This window comes from Eulemur rufifrons, chromosome 28 (genome assembly GCF_041146395.1).
Source record: "Eulemur rufifrons isolate Redbay chromosome 28, OSU_ERuf_1, whole genome shotgun sequence".
NCBI lineage: Eukaryota > Metazoa > Chordata > Mammalia > Primates > Lemuridae > Eulemur > Eulemur rufifrons.
In genome coordinates this window covers 7,417,323-7,436,793 of record NC_091010.1, presented here as the reverse complement: position 1 = coordinate 7,436,793, position 19,471 = coordinate 7,417,323, and the positions used below count along the sequence as shown (strand labels likewise).

General features: G+C 42.2%; 1 protein-coding gene across 1 annotated transcript in view; it reads left to right on the top strand.

Moving 5' to 3' along the window:
* Window positions 1-19,471, top strand: part of ERCC6 (ERCC excision repair 6, chromatin remodeling factor) — an 80,340-nt gene that overhangs the window by 42,698 nt on the left and 18,171 nt on the right. Inside the window, exons 9-12 of the mRNA XM_069459915.1 lie at window positions 9,780-9,950; window positions 10,446-10,622; window positions 15,644-15,760; window positions 19,331-19,426. Coding sequence (XP_069316016.1) covers window positions 9,780-9,950; window positions 10,446-10,622; window positions 15,644-15,760; window positions 19,331-19,426 — 561 coding nt within the window. The remainder of the gene's footprint in view (window positions 1-9,779; window positions 9,951-10,445; window positions 10,623-15,643; window positions 15,761-19,330; window positions 19,427-19,471) is intronic.

Sequence of the window (19,471 nt, the reverse complement as noted above, 5' to 3'; positions counted from 1 at the left end):
CCTTTTTGTTTGTTTTGTTTTAAAGCCCTCCATTTTACATACTTTGTTTTTCTTTGATCTGTGTATTTCTTAAATGTATATTCCTGTGTTTCTTTCATGCATTTAAAATTATTTTATTATTATTGGCTTACTTTAGAGTGCTCTGTATTTTCAAAATAATTATGAATATAGGCTTTATCATTCTGATAATCTGTGGTGGTGTCGTGACATGTTTGTTGTCCAGTGAAACACAACTGGGCACAGACAGCACCCCAACCTGGAAGTGTGAGCGGGGTCATAAATCAGGTCGCTTATGGAACAGTAACCCAGGGACTTGGGCATTGGCAGCTTTCAACAGTTTAGGAAGGTGGATACAAAAAGTGATATAGTAGCTCTTAATTGGTAAGTGAATTTGTTAATATGCTTTTTAATGAATGTTTTTGATGAATGATAGAAGCAATCTGCCATTTTTTGAATTTTATAAGTGTTGTTGCTTTTTAGTTGAGTTTTGTTCCCTGAATACTTGATTATCATGTTTTGAAAGTTTTATTTCTTCACTTACTTTTAGTTTTGTTAACAGTCACATTATCAAAATGGAGCTTTATCTGTGCTCCTGTGGGTAACATAGATACGCTATTTTCTGCTTGGTTTCTTATCTGTCTCACCATCTAGACGGTATGGACTGTGTCTGTTTTTGTATCCCAAGTGCCCCGTAAGCATTTGCTGAACAAATAACAATCACACAGTTTGACTGTAGGTTTGCAGGCTACATTATTGAGAAGTAGCAGCTTGTTAGGAGTTGGTTCTTTCTTTCCTGAGTGTTTTGAGCTCTCAGGTGGGCTCTCCTGTATCAGGAAAGCATTGCCAGGTGCCAGGGCCATGGAGTGTCCACACAGGAACCACAGAACTCCAGGGGCTCTGTGAGTTTTCCAATACCTCTTTTCCCCCAAATTCTTGTTATGTCCATGATCATGGGTAAGTAGAACTTTCGATGGAAGTGAATCAGGAATATCTGATTTGGTAGCTCAAGTAAGGTGAGATGGAACCTTGCTTATAGTAGCTGTTACTGTTACCAACTGCCTTTGCCCAGAATTTTAAATGATAAATGGAAAACAAACTGAGTTAAGATAATTAATAAAGTCGGGTAAATGCTGTGATTTTTTTAAAAGTGATTTTTAGCAGTATGAAAATAGTAACAGTATAGATTGTTTTCTAGTCAAACTCTAAATTGTAACTATCCTGTCACCACCCTTTATAAAACATTGTGATTTCTGTTTTCATTTCCATTATCCGTTGACATCTCTTAATGTTTTGTGTTGCAAAATCCTGTAGCAGGATTCATTAGTTGCCATTTGTCTTATAAAGGTGAATTTTTTCATGTTATTTTTTATCCTTTTATTTTCTTTTGAGGTAGTGAAGTGCATGTATTTCATACCTTCACCTGGATCAGGGCTTACCTGCAGTCCCTTTGTTTTTATAACCTGAAGAGCTACCGTCATGTAAACCAAACACATTGACTCATTAATGGAAATAGAATTGACAGTGACATTGTTGTGAAACTTGCTTCCTTAACTTCTTTGAAGGGCAAAACCCGAAAGAGGAGGTATTTCACTTTTGGTTACAATGGTTCTACCTTCTGAGGTGGTTTTACATGCATGAACACATGCATCATCACATGGTTGATTATAATTTTTTCGGTGCTTTACAGTTTACCGGTGACTTTAACTTGAAGTGTCTTATTTAACTTTTGAGGAAAAGCAGTATTAAAGTGTCCTTGTGTTTTTACTGAGACTCTTAACTCTCTACTGTTCCTTTTCCATTACAAAGCATCTCAGATCTCTCAAGATGCAAACTGTTATGCAAAAGATAGAAAATATGTACTTTTTTATCTATCAAATCATATTCTTGACTTAGAAACACAGTTTATTATTTTTTATTAATGTTAATATCAATTTATTATTTGTGTTGATGACATATTTAGAATATATTAGTAGTTCCTTCGTACAGGCCTTATTAGTGACGTTTTAAAGATCTTAACTTTGGCGTCTGGATTCAAGCACCCAAGTGGCATGCAGTTGGTTCCTCCGCTCCTTCCTTTCCTCTCTGTGTATATAGATCTTTGTCACCACTCCATGCACGCCTGCTGGCTTACAAAGGTGTGTTAGATTGTAATAGAGTCTGTGTTTACTCGTATTTCAAATATTCTGTAATAATGATGGTCTGTCTTCTAACTCAGCATCTAATGCCTGACTTCCTTTCCTTCCTTATCAGCTAAGATTTCTTTTCTCCGTGGGTGAGCTTTCTGTGCCCACTAACTGTCCTGTCTCAATTTAACAGTGGCACTCTGACATAGGGATATCAGCACTGGATGAAATAGGGAAGAGAAGAGAACTTCTCTTTAGAAATATTTAAAAGAGTAATGCCAGAATTGTTTTGCTTGTCATTCACATGGATTATCTTTATTTTCTAAATGCTTTGTTGTAGCTGCTATGGCATGAAATTTTGAAAATTTTTCATTTGGAAAGCAGATATCAAATGATCAAATGCATCTATCAATGATAGAGTACATCTATCATTCTTCCCCAAATTGCCTTTTAGCTTTGATGCTATATTATCTTTGTTAATAATCTCTTTGATTGGCAGCATAGTTTAGAATTGTCAAGTGCACACCCAGCAACTGTGCAAAAATATATATATATTAATACATCTGATAGTTTCAACCAAGTGGTCAAATCTTATAAATAAATTTTCAGGCTTCTGAATCTCCTTTAAATGGTCAGTTGAAATCTCATTTAATAGGAACCTAAGATTTTCTTTTTCTCATTATGTTTTGTGATCCCTTTTTTCTAACATAGAAAAACTTTTATGTGAGTTGATTAATGTTTATTTGTTGAATAGCTGTAAATACTATATTCCAGGTGTTTAATGTTGTTAGGGTTCCAAAAAAATGAACATTATGTTTTAAACTAACCTTGAAAAGCCAACCATTTTCTTGGGGAAGGAAAATAAAATATATGCAGAGATGATGAAAGAAAGACAGTCTTGTAATACTTATCTCATAACTCACAGTGAGTGGTGGCATCTTTAGCACTGTGTTGTAAAGTTTATTTAACAGTTAAGGATCCTTTTTTCAATTTGTTGGAAGATGTATAATGAGAAATTGCTTATTTTATGAAACAACTGTCACTTTCTCACACCATTTTATGCTATGTAGGATCTAGTAATTCTGTAATATTTTAGATAATTAAAGAGTTTTGTCTCTTTTTGATTAATTCATGCCATTTAGAAGCATAAGAGTGGGAAAAGCAACAATAGCATATAATTTAAGTACATAGGTTTTGTGCTTACCAGACCAGGGTTTGAATCTTGGATCTGCCATTTTATAACTTTGTGACGTTGTCACTTAGCTTCTCTGAGCCTGGTTTGATCACCTGTAAAATGGGTGTTTTTTGGTAATTTTGTGAGGATTTACTGGGTTAATGTGTGCATGAAGAGTTTAGTGTGGTCCCTGATAATAACATTTACTCAGGCAATTCTTCTTATTGTTAGAAACAAAGAATGTTGTAGGTCTCTTCCTCTATGTATTTGAAGAAAGAAAAGATGCTGAAGGAAGTGTTGCCAGTTGTTTCAACATGTATTCTAGGTAGAGAGTACACACCTGCTTCATCAGAATGTTCATGTCAGTCAGTGTCTGGGCCTTTTTCTCTCATGTCCAGGTACCGTTGGCCCCAAATGGAAACTGAAATAGAATGTTAACATTGACTTCGGGAAGTGCAGTATGTGGTTAAAAAGCAAAAATGACACGGAAACTTGGCCATCTGTGAAACTACCATCACATGTTCTTTGAAAAGTCCTGTATTCTGAAACACTAGAGCAAAAAGACTTGGCTTTTTAAACAGCTAGACAGGAGTCGAAAACATGTCAAATAAAAATAAAAAGAGGCTACATTGTCCCTCAGGCATCTTAAATATTTCGGACCTGTTCCAAGTACACAAATTATAATGCAAAGTGATATAATTCCTATTAACTTTGGAGTCAATGTATACACCTGATACTAGAAACAAATGATAGATGCTGGGCCTGTTCTGTGAGGTATATTTTAAAATTATGTTGCTGGAGCCCTTTTTTTTCCCTCATTGTCAGCACAAATCCTTGTTTATTAAAGATTTAGCTTGAAGGAAATTTTAATTAATTACAGGTGCAGTAAATCCTGCCTGGGAAGCTGCCGTGCTGTGTTTACCGTGAATGGCCTTCATGTGCCTGTGCTTCTCTCGGCTCTCCCGGCTGCCTGACAGTGTGATTTATGGCTGTTGTTTTCCACCAGTCCACTGTTTGCCCTCTAGGAGGGATTGGTCTCCTGAGCCTCCATAATAACAGCAGCGCTTTCACAGACGTCTTTTAATGACAACAGCACTATATTCAGTAAGTCAGGCTAATTGCAGATGTACCCTATTAATTGCAAAAACTAGGAGAGGTTACATATTTTACAAGCTTTTAATTTGAAACCGCCCGAGATGATTTGTCTTAAGTGTTTGGATAGAGATGTCCGTAATATTCAACAATTCACCATTATTGAAACTTCAGTCTAGGCAGTTATAGAATTCTGAGATTGAATCAGGTGAAAACAAATGGTGTTAGATGTATTTTTACCCAGTGGCTGTTAAGTGGAGATTACATTTTCAGTGGAGACATTTTGAACAGTGTCTTGTTCTTTTTATAAAAGCATCATCTTCATTCTTGTTAATCGTTATAAGTCTTCCTGAACACAATAGAAATTCTGTATTTCTGTAGCTAACATTACAGAATTTTCCATCTGAACTTCAATCTTTAAAAAAGCAAAAACAGCTACACATAGTTCCAGTGGTATACATTCAAGAGGCTGGCGTCTCATTGGTTTAACATGGTAAAGCTCCAGCTACACCGAATGATGTTGGAATTCACTTCATGGTTGTGTTCCTAGGAGGTTAATGGAACGACCATGGCGAGTCTGTGCATCTTGCAGTTAGGAGTTCTGGGGTCCATGAGCAAATGGACCACATTTGCAGGGTTTGGCTGTAATACAGTGGACATTTTATAAATGTGAGTGATCACTGAACTTCTCTATTTCCAGCCCCAAATGTTGTGGTTGTACTCCTCTCACTTTTTCTCTGTGCGCACACCACACCTTGTGCCCAGAGTGGACTCAAGTGTGGAACATCCTGTGTCTCAGTTTGCTGTCATCTCATGCCCCACCTGCTGCTATGGCTTCTGGCAGCCCCTGCTCTCCTGGAGGGGAACATAGAAACAGAGCCTTGGTAGGAAATTTAGGTGTGGAGGAACTAAGGAAATCGAACTCTGGCTTCTCAAAGTCGTGGGACCGGCCAGATAAGGTGTCAGAGGTGGAGAGTGCTTCTTGGGGCAGACTGCTTTTCTTCACTGGACACAAGCAGCCGAGGTGGAGCTGGTGGTGAGGGAGTGGCAGTATAGTCGGGGGAAGTGGGGTGGAGGCGGGTCCTGCGAGAACCTGTATGTGTGTTTGTAAGGCTGTGCACCCTGGGGTGTTCACTGCGCTGTTCCCCTAAGGTCAGAAATCAGGAGCTGGTTGCATCAGATGTGGCCTGCAGTGTGGTATTGTGCTGGCCTTGAAATTTGTCAATGGGAAGATGGAAGAAGAGTAGCCATAATAATACGGCACCCACCTGTCGAATCGTTAATAGGTGCCAAGCATTGTGGTTATTCTTTATAGCAGTTTATTAAATCCTTGAATGTCAAATGTATTATGACATACGAGGAGGCGATTTCTCCCTTTTTACTTTGCTCCTTTGAAATTTTCTTAGCCCTTTTGTACCCTGTTGAATTAAAAATATTTTAATCCAGCTGGGTGCAGTGGCTCACGCCTGTAATCCTAGCACTCTGGGAGGCCGAGGCGGGAGGATCACTTGAGCTCAGGAGTTTCAGACCAGCCTGAGCAAGAGCAAGACCCCGTCTCAACTAAAAATAGAAAAATTAGCTGGGCATTGTGGCCCACGCCTGTAGTCCCAGCTACTCAGGAGGCTGAGGCAGGAGATCGCTTGAGTCAGGAGTTTGAGGTTGCTGTGAGCTAGGCTGATGCCACAGCACTCTACTCGGGGTAACAGAGCGAGACTCTGTCTCAAAAAACAAATATTTTAATCCTAGTTCTTTAAGATGATATTGATGAAATTGTTTTTGAAGATGGTGAATTTTATAAAATTTATATAAGATGATTATGGTTGCATGAATTAATATATTGCTAGATTTTATCTGTAAAGTAATGGATTTCTAGTTTGCGGTGGTGTGTGCACACCTATAAGTGTGCCGTGTCCGTCACTTTTGAAAACAGGGTTTTGCTAGCCTTGTAACAGTTATTTGGGATGCAGTCTATCTTTTTCTGTATTTTGGAGCTGTTTAAATAACAATCTATTCCTACTTTACTCGTGAAACCTTTTGGGTCAGGTAGATTTCTGGTTGGAAGAACATAAGATCTTTTTCAAGTTCTTCAGTATTGGTCTATTTAGTTGGTCTAATTTTTCTTGGGACCATTTTTGGTAATTTTTTTTTTGACTGTCATCTTCTGTCAAAATGGTCAGATTTTTGGGCATGCAGTATTGGTTAGCAGTTTTGTATTGTCTACATCTGTGAATATGTTCCTTTGACATTTCTAATGTTGTACATCTGAGTCTGTTCTTTGGGCTGACTTTTTAGAGGTTTGTTTGGTTTTTTGCCAAAGAGGCTTTTTATTTATTTATTTATTTTATCAATTCCACCAGGTTTTTCTTAAAGATTTACTAGCTTTTGTTTTTATCTTACCCTCTCATTTTCCTTTTTTTTAGCAGGTTTAGTTGACTGCTCCTTTTGATTCCAGCCTCTCTTAATAGAATATTTGTAAAGAATGAGTATTCTTTGTGTGGTCTAAAGCCGTGCTGATGGGGGATCGCCCTACCTCTTAAAGAGTGGTCTGATGCTGATACTTAACTCCTTTGTATCTCAATTTTTAAACTTGTTGTTTCTTTAATCTCTTTCTCTGAGAGAGGCTGTTGTCAGGTCTCCAGGTAGGCTGTGGGTGTGTCACTGTCCAGGCAGCTCCAAGGGCTTTGCTTTTGGGTTTGTTGCAGTGCTTTTTGGAAGGCTTTTCCTAGTGTGCTGTTCCCCTTTAAATATGAAGTATCCCTCTTCTTTCTATTCATTTCTTTTTGTCTGATATTTATATTGCTAATCCTGCCCACTTTTGTTTTTTATTTCATTGGTATATCTTTGGTAATTTCCATATTTGAACTTTCAGTGCCAACCTGGTTTGGCTCTCTTTTAAACATGAGGCTGGAGTTTTGCCTTACCCAGTGGAAAGTCTCACTGTTAGTGACGCACTGTCATACGGTGACCCTGCTTGATGTGTTTGTTTAGTCTGATATCTGCTATCTTACTTTCTGTTTATTATATTTTCTGTTTTCTATTTTCGTGATTTTTTGCTATTTTCTATTACTTTTCCCCCTATAGTCGTTTGAAGTTCTACAATCTACTTCTTTTCTAGTATTTATGTGAATGTAGCAACTATTAATCAGGAATAGCCTTAAATTTTTGACAAGTGTATTTTAATGCATTTTTCTCTTGAGGTTAAGAATTAAACAGTATCTACTACCTGTGCCCCACCCCATTCCACCCTTGGACAGGGTGGGATGTTTAGTCCACTTTTATTTTTCCCCTAATTTCACTTCAAGTTTTATTAAGCTAAACAGAAATTACAGTAACTTAAAAATGTATACCTTTTAATATTCTAGATCCTTTCTTAACAGTTTCATTTATATTTTAAAGTGTTTAATATTTAGACTTAATTATTGTTTTAATAACTTATTTTAACAAATGATATGTATACTACATATAATTTTCTCTTTTAATTTTTTTGAGACAGAGTCTTGCTCTGTCACCCCAGCTGGAATACAGTGGTGTCATCACAGCTCACTGCAACCTCAAACTCCTGGGCTCAGGCGATCCTCCTGCCTCAGCCTCCTGAGGGGCTGGGACTATAGGTGTGCACCACGATGCCTGGCTAATTTTTCTGTTTTTTGTAGAGACGTATCTTGCACTTGCTCAGGCTAGTCTCGAACTTCTGACCTCAAGTGATTTTCCTGCCTTGGCCTCCCAAAGTGCTGGGATTACAGGTGTGAGCCACTGTGCCCAGACAATTTTCCCTTTTTAAATTTTTCTTTTAAAGTTTAGTAAGAGGCAATGTAGCCTAATACTCGATAGTCCTAGCTTTGGAGTTGGCTACCTTTCTACATTTGAATCCTGACTCCTCCACCACTTTCCAGCTGCGTGACCTGGTACATTAGTTACCATCCTGAAGCCCCAGATTCTTCGTTCCCTCTGTCCTTTCTCAGGGAGCTGTTCTGAGCACTCTGTGGCCAGTGTGCAGGGTGGGAGCTCCGCTGTTGGCTCTTCTGCAGAGCACTGGATTTGTGCATGCCTCCCGCTTCCACCGTGACTGCGCCACTCCATTGTCTGCGTCCAGCACACGGTAGCTGGCCAGTCTTCTGGTGACTGATTTTCTGAGTCCTTGCCTGTCTGAAGCTGGAGTAATTTCTTTTTTTTTTTTTTTTTTTTCTGTCAAGCATGACTGCTAGTTTCAATTGATGCAGAATTCAAGGACTGCCATTTTTCTCCCTTAGAATTATGTAAAGATTTTTCTCTTTGCCTTCTGACGTTTTTAGTGTTGCTGAAAAGATGTCTGATACAGGCAGAGTCTTTTTTCTCCAAAGGGAATCTTCTTTTTCTGTTTTGTTCTGATTAGAAGCTATGGAATTTTCTCTTCATTTTTCTTTATTTTTGGAATTTAGACATCTAGTAGGGTATGCCTAGGGACATGTCTTTTTTCAGTGATTCTGCCTGACACTCTGTGGGACATTTTGTATTTAGACTGAAGGCTTACCTCAGTTTATGTGTTTCCTCCCCATTTTTACAATCATTGCTTTATATCCTTTCTACTCTGTTCTCCTAGAATTCATGTTATACATTGTTGTTAGAGCTCCTGGATTTGTCTTCCATCCCTGTTCCTTGGATTTTCTCCCATTTTCTTTTTTTTTTTTTTTTTTGGTTTGTTTTTTTTTTTTTGAGACAGAGTCTCGCTCTGTTGCCCGGGCTAGAGTGAGTGCCGTGGCGTCAGCCTAGCTCACAGCAACCTCAAACTCCTGGACTTAAGCGATCCTCCTGCCTCAGCCTCCCGAGTAGCTGGGACTACAGGCATGCGCCACCACGCCCAGCTAATTTTTTCTATATATATTTTTAGTTGGCCAGATAATTTCTTTCTATTTTTAGTAGAGATGAGGTCTCACTCTTGCTCAGGCTGGTCTCGAACTCCTGACCTCGAGCGATCCACCCGCCTCGGCCTCCCGGAGTGCTAGGATTACAGGCGTGAGCCACCGCGCCCGGCCCCATTTTCTTTTGTTTTAAAGTAATATATCATTTTTCCTCCACCTTGTTTTAAGTTTAACAAGGATAGACACAAAAAATGTTTTGGAAAAATAAAAGGTAAGTATTTACATGTTATAACTTTATCTCATCTTTTCTGAGACACCCTCCCCGCCAGTAGTGGTTGTATTAGTGTTTACTTTCATCCAGGTTAAGAACATGTAAAGTGCACTTCCAGTCCTGATAATGTATAATTAGGATTATATGTATTATGTTTGTATTTGTACATTTTATAATGTACTTTAGATTGTGTCATGATTCACAAGGTGTCATTTTAAGTCATGCTCATTTAATTTCACTTCTTATTTAAATTTGGCTTTACCATTTTATTATGGTTTTAGGAGAAACTAATTCGAGATATTGCTGACTGTCACGGGATTTTGATCACATCTTACTCCTACATTCGACTGATGCAGGATGACATTAGCAGGTATGACTGGCACTATGTGATCTTGGATGAAGGACACAAAATTCGAAATCCAAATGCTGCTGTCACCCTTGCTTGCAAACAGGTATGACCTCTCATAACAAGGGGGATTTCCAGGTGGAGAATAGTATTCAATTCAGAAGAAACTACCTGCATTTAGTAACACATTTATTGAATCTTTCCTTGTACATTTCATAAAGAATTTATAGGCATTTTGCCTAATGCAGAAAATTCTTTATTTTTACCCATAATCATGTTTTTAAATTCTGATTGTTCACATTACTTAACATCTCTTTTAGGGGTCAGTTGTTAGAATGTAACCAAATCTAACTCTAATCCATAGTATTCAGCTTGAACAATAAGAAAAAATTTTTCCCTCTTTTTTTCATCTAAATGTAATTGAAGAGTTATAATTGCATAAGATGTCTGTGTTTTGGAGAGGACCAAAATGATGCAGGAACTGAAATGATGAATAAATGTGTTAAATAACAGTATTGCACGAGAGTGTTTTGGGGTAGGGATGGTGATCATCTGTTAGAAAGTGAATTTAACAAAAAAGATACTTTGTTTCCTCCAATAGTTCCGCACCCCTCATCGGATCATCTTGTCTGGCTCACCAATGCAAAATAACCTCCGAGAGTTGTGGTCTCTCTTTGACTTTGTCTTCCCTGGAAAGTTAGGCACATTGCCTGTGTTTATGGAGCAGTTCTCTGTCCCCATCACCATGGGGGGATATTCAAATGCTTCACCAGTCCAGGTAATGTATTAGGCGGATAACACTTTTGGCATTTTAATGCTTTAAATGTTAAGTCTTGTTAAATATACTTTTTGGCCAAGTCATTCAGAATGTAAGAAAAATGGCCAGGCTTATAAATTAGTATCTGGCAAAAATCACAAAATTATGTTTGCTTGATCGTATTTTTGCACTTAAAAAATCATGAGAAATATTTATTTAGAGGAAAGCTCTAGAATAATAACTTCTCCTTGCATAATAGAAATTAAACAGTTTCAGTGTTGGTTGTTCCTGGAATCTTTCAGTCAGATAAGAAATAAAACTAAAATGTCACGTGTGGTTGGAAGAGCAGTCAGAATATGAAACAAGTGAATCAGTTCTGGACAGCATACAGTTCAGTTCTGCAAATTGGGGTAGTGTATTTTTTTTTTAAAGTTCTGTGTGTTTCTGTAAGATTAAAGTTTATTTCTCTTGATGAGCATTTGGGGTGGGTGTGGTAAGACTCAAACCCACCCCCTCTTTTTTTTTTTTTCTTACAAGGTCTTGCTCTGTCACTCAGGCTGGAGTGCAGTGGTATCATCATAGCTCACTGCAACTTCAAACTCCTGGGCTCATGCAATCCTTCTGCCTCAGCCTTGCAAGTAGCTGGGACTACAGATGCTTGACACCACATCCAGCTGATTTTCAAAAATTTTTTGTAGAGATGGGGTCTCGCTCTTGCTCAGGCTGGTCTCAAATTCTTGGCCTCAAGCGATCCTCCTGCCTCAGCCTCCAAAGTGCTAAGATTACAGGCGTGAGCCACCGTGCCCGGCCAGGTAGTGCATCTTATAAAGTAGTGGAGACACTTAGAAAAGCAGACACCAGGGAGGATTGGATTGTTCAGGGAAGACTTAATAAGACATGTATCCTTTACCTCGATTCTGGGAAAATGGGCCACGAAGCGCGAGAGCATTCTAGATTAGGGCAGCGGTATGAATGTGGCCACCTTATGTGGCTGAGGGCAGTGAAGTGACCCACTTGACTGGCTTGGGGATGCTGTGGGGTGGGGACATAGCCGGAGAGCTGTGGGTGCTGGGACTGGCCGGCCTTGAAAGGGAGCACTCAGGGAAGGCTGGGCCACTGTGGGTGTCTGAGCAGGATGCTGCGAGATGGAAACAGTGGCTGTTGGCGATTGTTCAGGCTGCAGAGTAGTCACTGGAGGGAGGCTGGCACTGAGGGACCTGTGGGAGCCGTTGGGACCCTCTCACCGAGGGTCGTGAGAACCTGGACCTGGACATGGTGGTCTGAGAAAGATGGTGGGGAGCGGGAGACCCACATGGCATTTTCAGGCAGAACAAACAAGGTGTGGAGGCTGACGAGGTCCAAGAAAATGGGGAGGAGTGGTGAGCTTGCTGCAGCTGAGCCCTGCGGTTGTTAGGCCTGGGTGGTGGGTGCAATGGGTTGTCACAGGCAGGAAGACCAGGAGGTGAAGCCAGCCCGAGGGCGGTGTGTGGCCTGTGGGGCAGGTTGCCGCCTTGTAGGAGGCAGGGTATGTGCGCAGCCCTCAGGCTGGCCTGCGCCTGCCTCCCATGACTGAGCCGGGGATCAGGTCTGCCACCAAAAGCCACACTCCCATGTTTTGGAATATTTAATTAGAAAAAGAATTTTAGCCCTTTAAAATAAGAGGATTGTCAAAAACAATTTTAGTATCTTTTACATTTTGAGATTGAATGATTTTTGATTAACTTTTGTGAGGACTCTCTTCTTTCTCTGAATCCCCTCAGTTATACCATTCTTTTTTTAAACAATTTTTTGAGATAATTTAAAACTGAATGAAAAGTTGCAAAAATTGTGAAAAAAAAACCTCCCATGTACACTTTACCCAGATTCACCGATTATTAGCATTTTGCTAACCTTTTGCCACATTTGCGTTGTCATTCCTCCCCTCCCTCTCCCTCATTTCCCTGTATATATGTACAAAATCAAAGCTTTTTTTTTTTTTCTGAATCTTCTGAGAGTAACTGGCAGACATGACTGGGTTGGAGGATTGGATTTCCTCCAAATTCTTCAGTGTCTATTCCTCAGAACAGGGACATCTCTGACATAACCGCAGTGTAGACCATCAGAATCAGAAAATTTAACACTGATATATTTCCGTTATCTAATCTGTAGTCACTCACATTTTTCCAGTCATCCTGGTAGTTTCTGTGTCTCTTTAGTCTTGTTTAATTTGAAGCAGCAGTTGCTCTAATCTGTCTTTTGCCTTTCATGACCTTGACATTTTTGAAGACTACAGGCCTGTTAGTTTGTAGAACGTACCTCAGCTTGGGTTCGTCGTGCACTTCTTCGTGATGGGATTTGGGCTGTGCATCTTCAGCAGGTACCGCAGAAGCGGCACGTCTTCCTAGTGCACGGTACCCGGAGGCACATTCCGTCGGTCTGTCCCCTTGTTAGTGCTGTTAGTTCTCATTACCTAGGTAGGGTAGTGTTGGCCAGATTTCGAAGCTCTGTGAGGTTACCACTTCTCCTTTGGAATTAATAAGTCATTTGTGGAGAATTGCTTTGAGAACATGTCATTATGGTCTGTTTCTTCCTTGAAGTTCTTATTTCAGCAGTTCGTGTACTTATCTTTTTCCCCATCTAGATGGTAAGGTCTTTGGGAGCAGAGGTGTTGGTTTTATTTGCTCCCTTTTGTTTAAGTGATGGTTGCGGTGTGTTATTGAATCTTTAGAAGATAGTCTGTGCGTATTTTTTTGTGTCGAGCTGGGGCTAAATGGGAAGGGGCTGGAAACCAGAACCTTCCCTTGACTAGTATTCCTAGTTGAGTGGGGGGTGCGCTGGGGGAAAGTGGCAGATAAACATGGGCCTAGTACTGGGTCCTGAGGGCTGTCACAAGGGGAGATACTCAGTCGCAGAGCTTGTGGGGCTCAAGCGAGGATTCCTGGAGAAGGAACCACTAACCCCGGGCCTGAAAGGTGGAGGAAGGGGACGGGGAAGCATTGGCAACGCAGGTGTAGACTGCTGCTGGGACTGGTGTGCTCTGCTGGGGTAGGCAGGGTTAGAACTGAAAAGAAACTGCGGGATGTCTAGTTGAACCTTCTCATTTCATGCTCACGGTTGCTGAGACTCGGCATTTTGGCAACTTGCCTAAGGTCACTATGCTCTGGAAGAGGCAGAGCTCTGTGTTTGGAGGAACAGGAAGAAGCATGGGCATGCTCAGCGAGGTGTCTGCTTTCCGCAGCCTTGGGGAGATTGGGAGCGATAGAGAAATCCAAATGGATCTCCTCCTTGTGTTTTTACTAACAGAGAAACAGACTTGAAGCCAGTTGGGAATTAAATATAAGATCATCAAGCAGGAGGGAGCAGGAGCCCAGCGGCTGGGTCACTCGCCAGCTCAGCCCTGGTTTAGTTGACCAGCTCCCCAGCCAGTGTGCTCATCTTCTGGGGGAGAGCATGGGCAGAGGGAGGGCATGGGGCCGGTTTCCTTAGCATACTGCATATACTTACTCCCTCGGTGGCACGATAACGTTAAATATTAAATTCTGAAATTTCATTCTCTTTGCATCAGAAATCATAATATGTATCTCATCATCATCTTAAGGGTAATTTTTATCCATGAATGATATATTTAAGGGGTTATATGCAACTCAAAGTTGTTGATTACTTGAGCTTCTGTGGTCTTGTTACTCCAAGTAAACCCTGTGTTTTATATTTATGTACCACATTCGCACAGCACACACACATGCATATATTAATACATACAGGTATATAGACTTGGGTGAGGTGTTCTTAGGGTCTTTTAAAATGTTTTCTTTTTTAACATGTTGATTTTTTTAACCTGAGTTTTTCTGTATCTACTATGTATGGTCAAGCTCTTGCTATGACCATTTTACAGCTGACTTTCTTAAATTTAAACTTGGTTGAACGTTTTTTCTATGAAATAGTAATTTACTAAGTTGTTAAGCCTATTTAGATTTTTTTCTGAGTATCAATAATTTATTGAATTCTTTGTTTGCCTTTAAGTGAATTGCAGATGGAGTGGTTTCCTGGGCAGGTCTTTGTTTGTCTGCATATAGTTAGTGCCCATCGCATGTGGCCGTGCTCCATTATGGAACCATATGCTTCATTTTAGGGCAGAGTGACCTTTTGTTTCTGGGATCAGAGGGCTCTTCTCGGACTTACTCTTGTAAGTCTCCAGTGGGCAGTAATCTCTGCTTATTGGCTGGTTGCTCCCATTGCTGCAGCTTTTCTGCAGAGTTAGCTTTTGATCTTCAGTCTTGCAGAGTAACAGTTCCCTTGTAGCTTTTGGAGAATACAAGATCATAAGCAGAGATTCGTGTGAAAGCGGTTTTTCCCCTAGAGGGTGGTCAGGAACCAAATAAATCTCTACTTTATGTTTTAACTATATAATAATAATTTAACAAAGCATGGGAGAGGAATAAGGCACAAAATTTTCAGGGTTTTTTTGGTGGTTGTCCGTTTCTGTTAAATATTTGATTTTCGTTTGTTTTTTTTACTGATGATATTATGAAAGCTGCCACCTTCTGGAGTATATGGAACTTATGCTAGCTTTTCCAAACCATTTTCCGATTGTTTCCAACCAATTTTTATAGTCATTAGTCCTTCCTTTATTTATTTTTTTATTTTTCTTGCGACAGAGTCTCACTGTGTTGCCTGGGCTAGAGTGCCGTGGCTTCAGCCTAGCTCACAGCAACCTCAGGCGCCTGGGCTCAAGCAATCCTCCTGCCTTAGCCTCCCCGAGTAGCTGGGACTACAGGCATGTGCCACCATGCCTGGCTAATTTTTTCTATATATATTTTTAGTTGTCCATATAATTTCTTTCTGTTTTTAGTAGAGATGGGATCTCACTCTGGCTCAGGCTGGTCTCAAACTCCTGAGCTCAAACGATCCACCCGCCTCGGCCTCCCAGAGTGCTAGGATTACAGGCATGAGCCACCGTGCCTGGCCCATTCCTTTATTTTTTAAGCAATGCAATCAGTTGGGAGGTAAGAACAAATGCATTCCTTAAACATACAGTAACATTCCCCCTTTTTCTCTTATTAAAGGTTAAAACTGCTTATAAGTGTGCGTGTGTCTTACGAGATACCATAAATCCATACCTACTGCGGAGAATGAAGTCAGATGTCAAGATGAACCTGTCTTTGCCAGATAAAAACGAACAGGTTTGTAAATTCAGGAGTGAAGAAAGCATTTTTGAAGCACAGGTGTGCCTGCCCCTTCACTCTGATTCTTTTGTGTCTTCGAGAGAATCAGACAGGGCTGACAGGCGTGGTCCTGGAGCTGCGGCTGGGGTGGTCCGTGGCTGGGTACACCTGTATGGGGCTGGTGGACCTGCTGTGGTGTCTGCCCTCAGTGGACTCTTTTCTAGTCCACAGGCTTTGATCTCCCTCTTCCTAATATAGGGGGTTCCTGCAGCTACTCCTTTGTAATGTCTCCATTTTGCTTAAACCCCCAATTCGTTCACGCTCCAGATTGTATTAGGTGCCAGCCATGTGCCTGGCATGATTCCAGGCTCTGGGATATAGCAGTGAACAAAGCAAGTTTTGTTCTCTTGGGACTCACATTTATTCTTGATGAGGAGAGAGAGTCACAAATAAATACAGATGATGTCATGTGGCAGTAAGTGTGGAGAAAAATGAAGCAGGGTTGAAGGATGATCTGGTATTGCTGAGGCAAGAATTTGAGGAATCGGGCCTTTTATAAGTGTGGTCAGAGAAGAGCTCTGATAAACTGACATTGGAGCAGAGGCCTAAAGGGAAGGAACAAGTCATACAGGTTTTGGAGGCAGAGCATTCCAGGGGGTGGACTGCGGTGGCAGCGTGCCAGGACATCCGCAGAGCAGGGAGCAGGGAGCAGGGCGGCAGGCGAGGAAGTCGGGTTGCCTGCTGGAGGCTGTGTGCCACGGGCCTGCTGGGCATGCGGAGACTGTGAGGAGGAATTTCATGGGAAAATACTGAGCAAGGGAGTAGTTGTTAAAGGATCATCCTTTTCAGTTCCATCCTAGTGTTCTGTAATCTTAACAGACTACTGCACCCTCTCCTCAGTGCCCCAAAGTAAACACATTGTAGATTCTGAATGTTGAAACTAAACGGTCGTGAACATCTGTCATCAAGGCTGCTTTCATCCCGGCCTCTTCCAGAACTCGTCTCCGAATTTAGTGCTTTATCCTTGCATTCCCCTTAGAGCTCCCCTCTTCCTGCCTGTTCTCAGGCCGCAGCTCTGAGCCTCTCTAATTCCAAATCAGCCGGTTGCTCTGGGGTTTCACTTGTCCTCTTTCATTCCCAGTCTCGCTCTGTTTCACATGCTATGGCTTTCCTCATAAACCAGTGCAGCCTCCCAGCCATCGGGGCTCCCCACTCTGTTGGGTTCTGCACGTGGTTGCTGGATTGCTTTTCCAAGGTCATCTTCTTATCAGCATACCTTTGCTGTCTGTCACCCGCTGCCTACTAAAGAACACCACTGAGCTTATTTTCACCACGTTAGTTCCCTGTGGCATCCCCACATGTCTCTCCTTGTACTCCAGGCTGTAGCCAAGGCACATCACTTCCTGTGTTCCAGACATGTGTTTCTTTCCATTGGCACGTGATGTCCCCTCCTGGAGGTGTTACCGCACCCGCAGCAAACACATGCACTTCCCCTGTAAGATCCTGCTGGGCTCTCTGCTAGACTAGGAACCCCTGGGGGCCAGGGCTTTGTCATACCCATCTAAGAAATCCCTTTAACACCTGTCATGATGATTCCAGGGACTAGGCAGCTGGCGAATAATTTGTTCAGTTAACTTTGTGCTTGAGAGGAAAGGCTTTTTCTCTGTTGTCATTATAGGTAAAGGACTGAAGTACAAACTTAAGAAATTAAGAATTATAAACCCCTTCAGGTTCATGTTTTAGAAGGGTTTCTCAGGTAGCATATGAAAGCGTCAGAAGGGAAGGAAAATGGGGCAAAAGGACGAGTTAGCTGGTCCTTGGAGAGAAGAGGTGGGGGCGGCAGGAGAGCCTGAGGGGCCTGGCGCCTTGCTTAGATGCTGGGAGGGATCCGCTACAGCAGACGTTTCAAAAGGACGTTCAGCTTGGAGGCAATGGCTGATGGCTTTAACTTAGGGTGTATTTGAAGTGCCCATGGGACTTCCACTTGCCGAGAGTCAGTTGTAAATGGGTCTAGAGCTCTGAGGAGAGTTCTAGGCTGGCGGCGAGCAGGGATGGTGTTACAGTTCCAAGCAGGCGTAGGTTTGCCTGAGGAGGACGTGTCAAGTGAGCAGAGAGGGCAGCCTGGAGAGCAACAGCGTGCGAGGGGAGAGAAAAGGCAGAGGAGTGGGCTGGGAGCCGGAGCGGCTGAGGCTGTGGGCAGGAGGGGGTGAGGAGAAGAGGACTCCTGGAGGCCTGTGCGTCGGAGTACAGGGTCAGTGGGGTCAGCTGGGAGGAGCCTGGTGTGTGCGGCAGCTGGGAAGTTGTCCGTGCCGGCGGCTTCCAGAAGAGCTTCAGTGGCATCAGCAGGGGCACTGGTCAGGCGTGCACGGGATGCAGGCTTCAGGACTGACTGGTGGTAGGAAGTGGAGATGGGGGCTGTGCTCTGTTCTCTCAGGGTCGCCCCCACCACTGACTTTTGGAGAGTCTGGTGGCTGGGCACTGTCCTGAGGAAGGTGATCTGGTTTTCAGATGCAGTGCAAAGGCTGAAGGGTTGCACCTGATCCTGTGTGGGAACCTCTTCCTCTGGGAGTAAAGGAAGTGAGGCAAAGTGGATGGAAAAGTAGAGATGTTTCAGGGTTTGAAAACTAGGGAGTCATGCCTGATTCTGGTAGCTTCGGGTTTGATCTTCGTTGTTTTGTTTTTATTTGTTTGTTTTTAAGTAGAGATCGAGACAAAGGTGAGTGGGTGGCTGGGTAGTGGGCAGTGTCTGTGCAGCCATCCTGGGCTTGTGGAAGGTGCTAGGCAGGGCATGCATGGAGGACCCCTTGGAGCAAGAGCAGGCAGTGGCGGGATGCCACCAAGGGGGCTGTTCTCTAACAGTGCTCAGCACTGACCAGGGAGCAGAGAAGGCACATGTCTGAGCTGATCCACATTGAAGTTTACAGGGCAGGCGCAGGGAGTTTGAAAGGGTCCACATGGGTGGCAGAGGGGTGGCTGAAGGAAGATCCAGTGGGAATATGACTGGCCAAGGAAGAAAGTCAAGCCATGAGGGGCGGTGGTGGACTTGGAGAAAGAGAGGGGTTGAGAATCAGAGAGCACAGTGGTGCAGAGTGGTTGGTGCAGTGGGGCTGGAGGGTCAGAGTGCCATCAAGGCAAGTCTGGTAAACTTGGGGGCCTGCACTTAGAACTCCAGGCAAGGGAGAGGACCAGGTGAGGTTAAGGTCCTTGGTCAGGTCTGCAGTGTAGAGAGCATGGGTGAGCATCACAGGAGGTGGGATGGTCCCAGCACATTGAGGCTGGCATGGAGGGTGGTCTGTGCACCTGGGCCTGAACTTACTGGTGAGCAGGAAGCCAATCTTCAAGTACTGGTGGGCCAGGAGGAGCATGGGTGAACGGAGATGGAGGGGCTGGTGAGCAGGTTGGACTGTGCTCTCTGTTCAGCCATGAGAGATATTGTCATCTTTGTTGTTTTAATAAGAGGTGCATTGTTAAAATTGCATGCTGTGTGCTCTTCTGATTAGGAAATTTTGTTGATATTTTAATTATTTTATTCTGTTAATTTTTTTTTTTTTTTTGAAATGACAGTTTCTTTGTTTTTTCCCCCTATAGGTCTTATTTTGCCGTCTTACAGATGAGCAGCATAAAGTCTACCAAAATTTCATTGACTCCAAAGAAGTGTACAGGATTCTCAATGGAGAGATGCAGGTCAGCTAAAGAGTACAAGCTGGAGAAATGAACTGTGCACCCAGG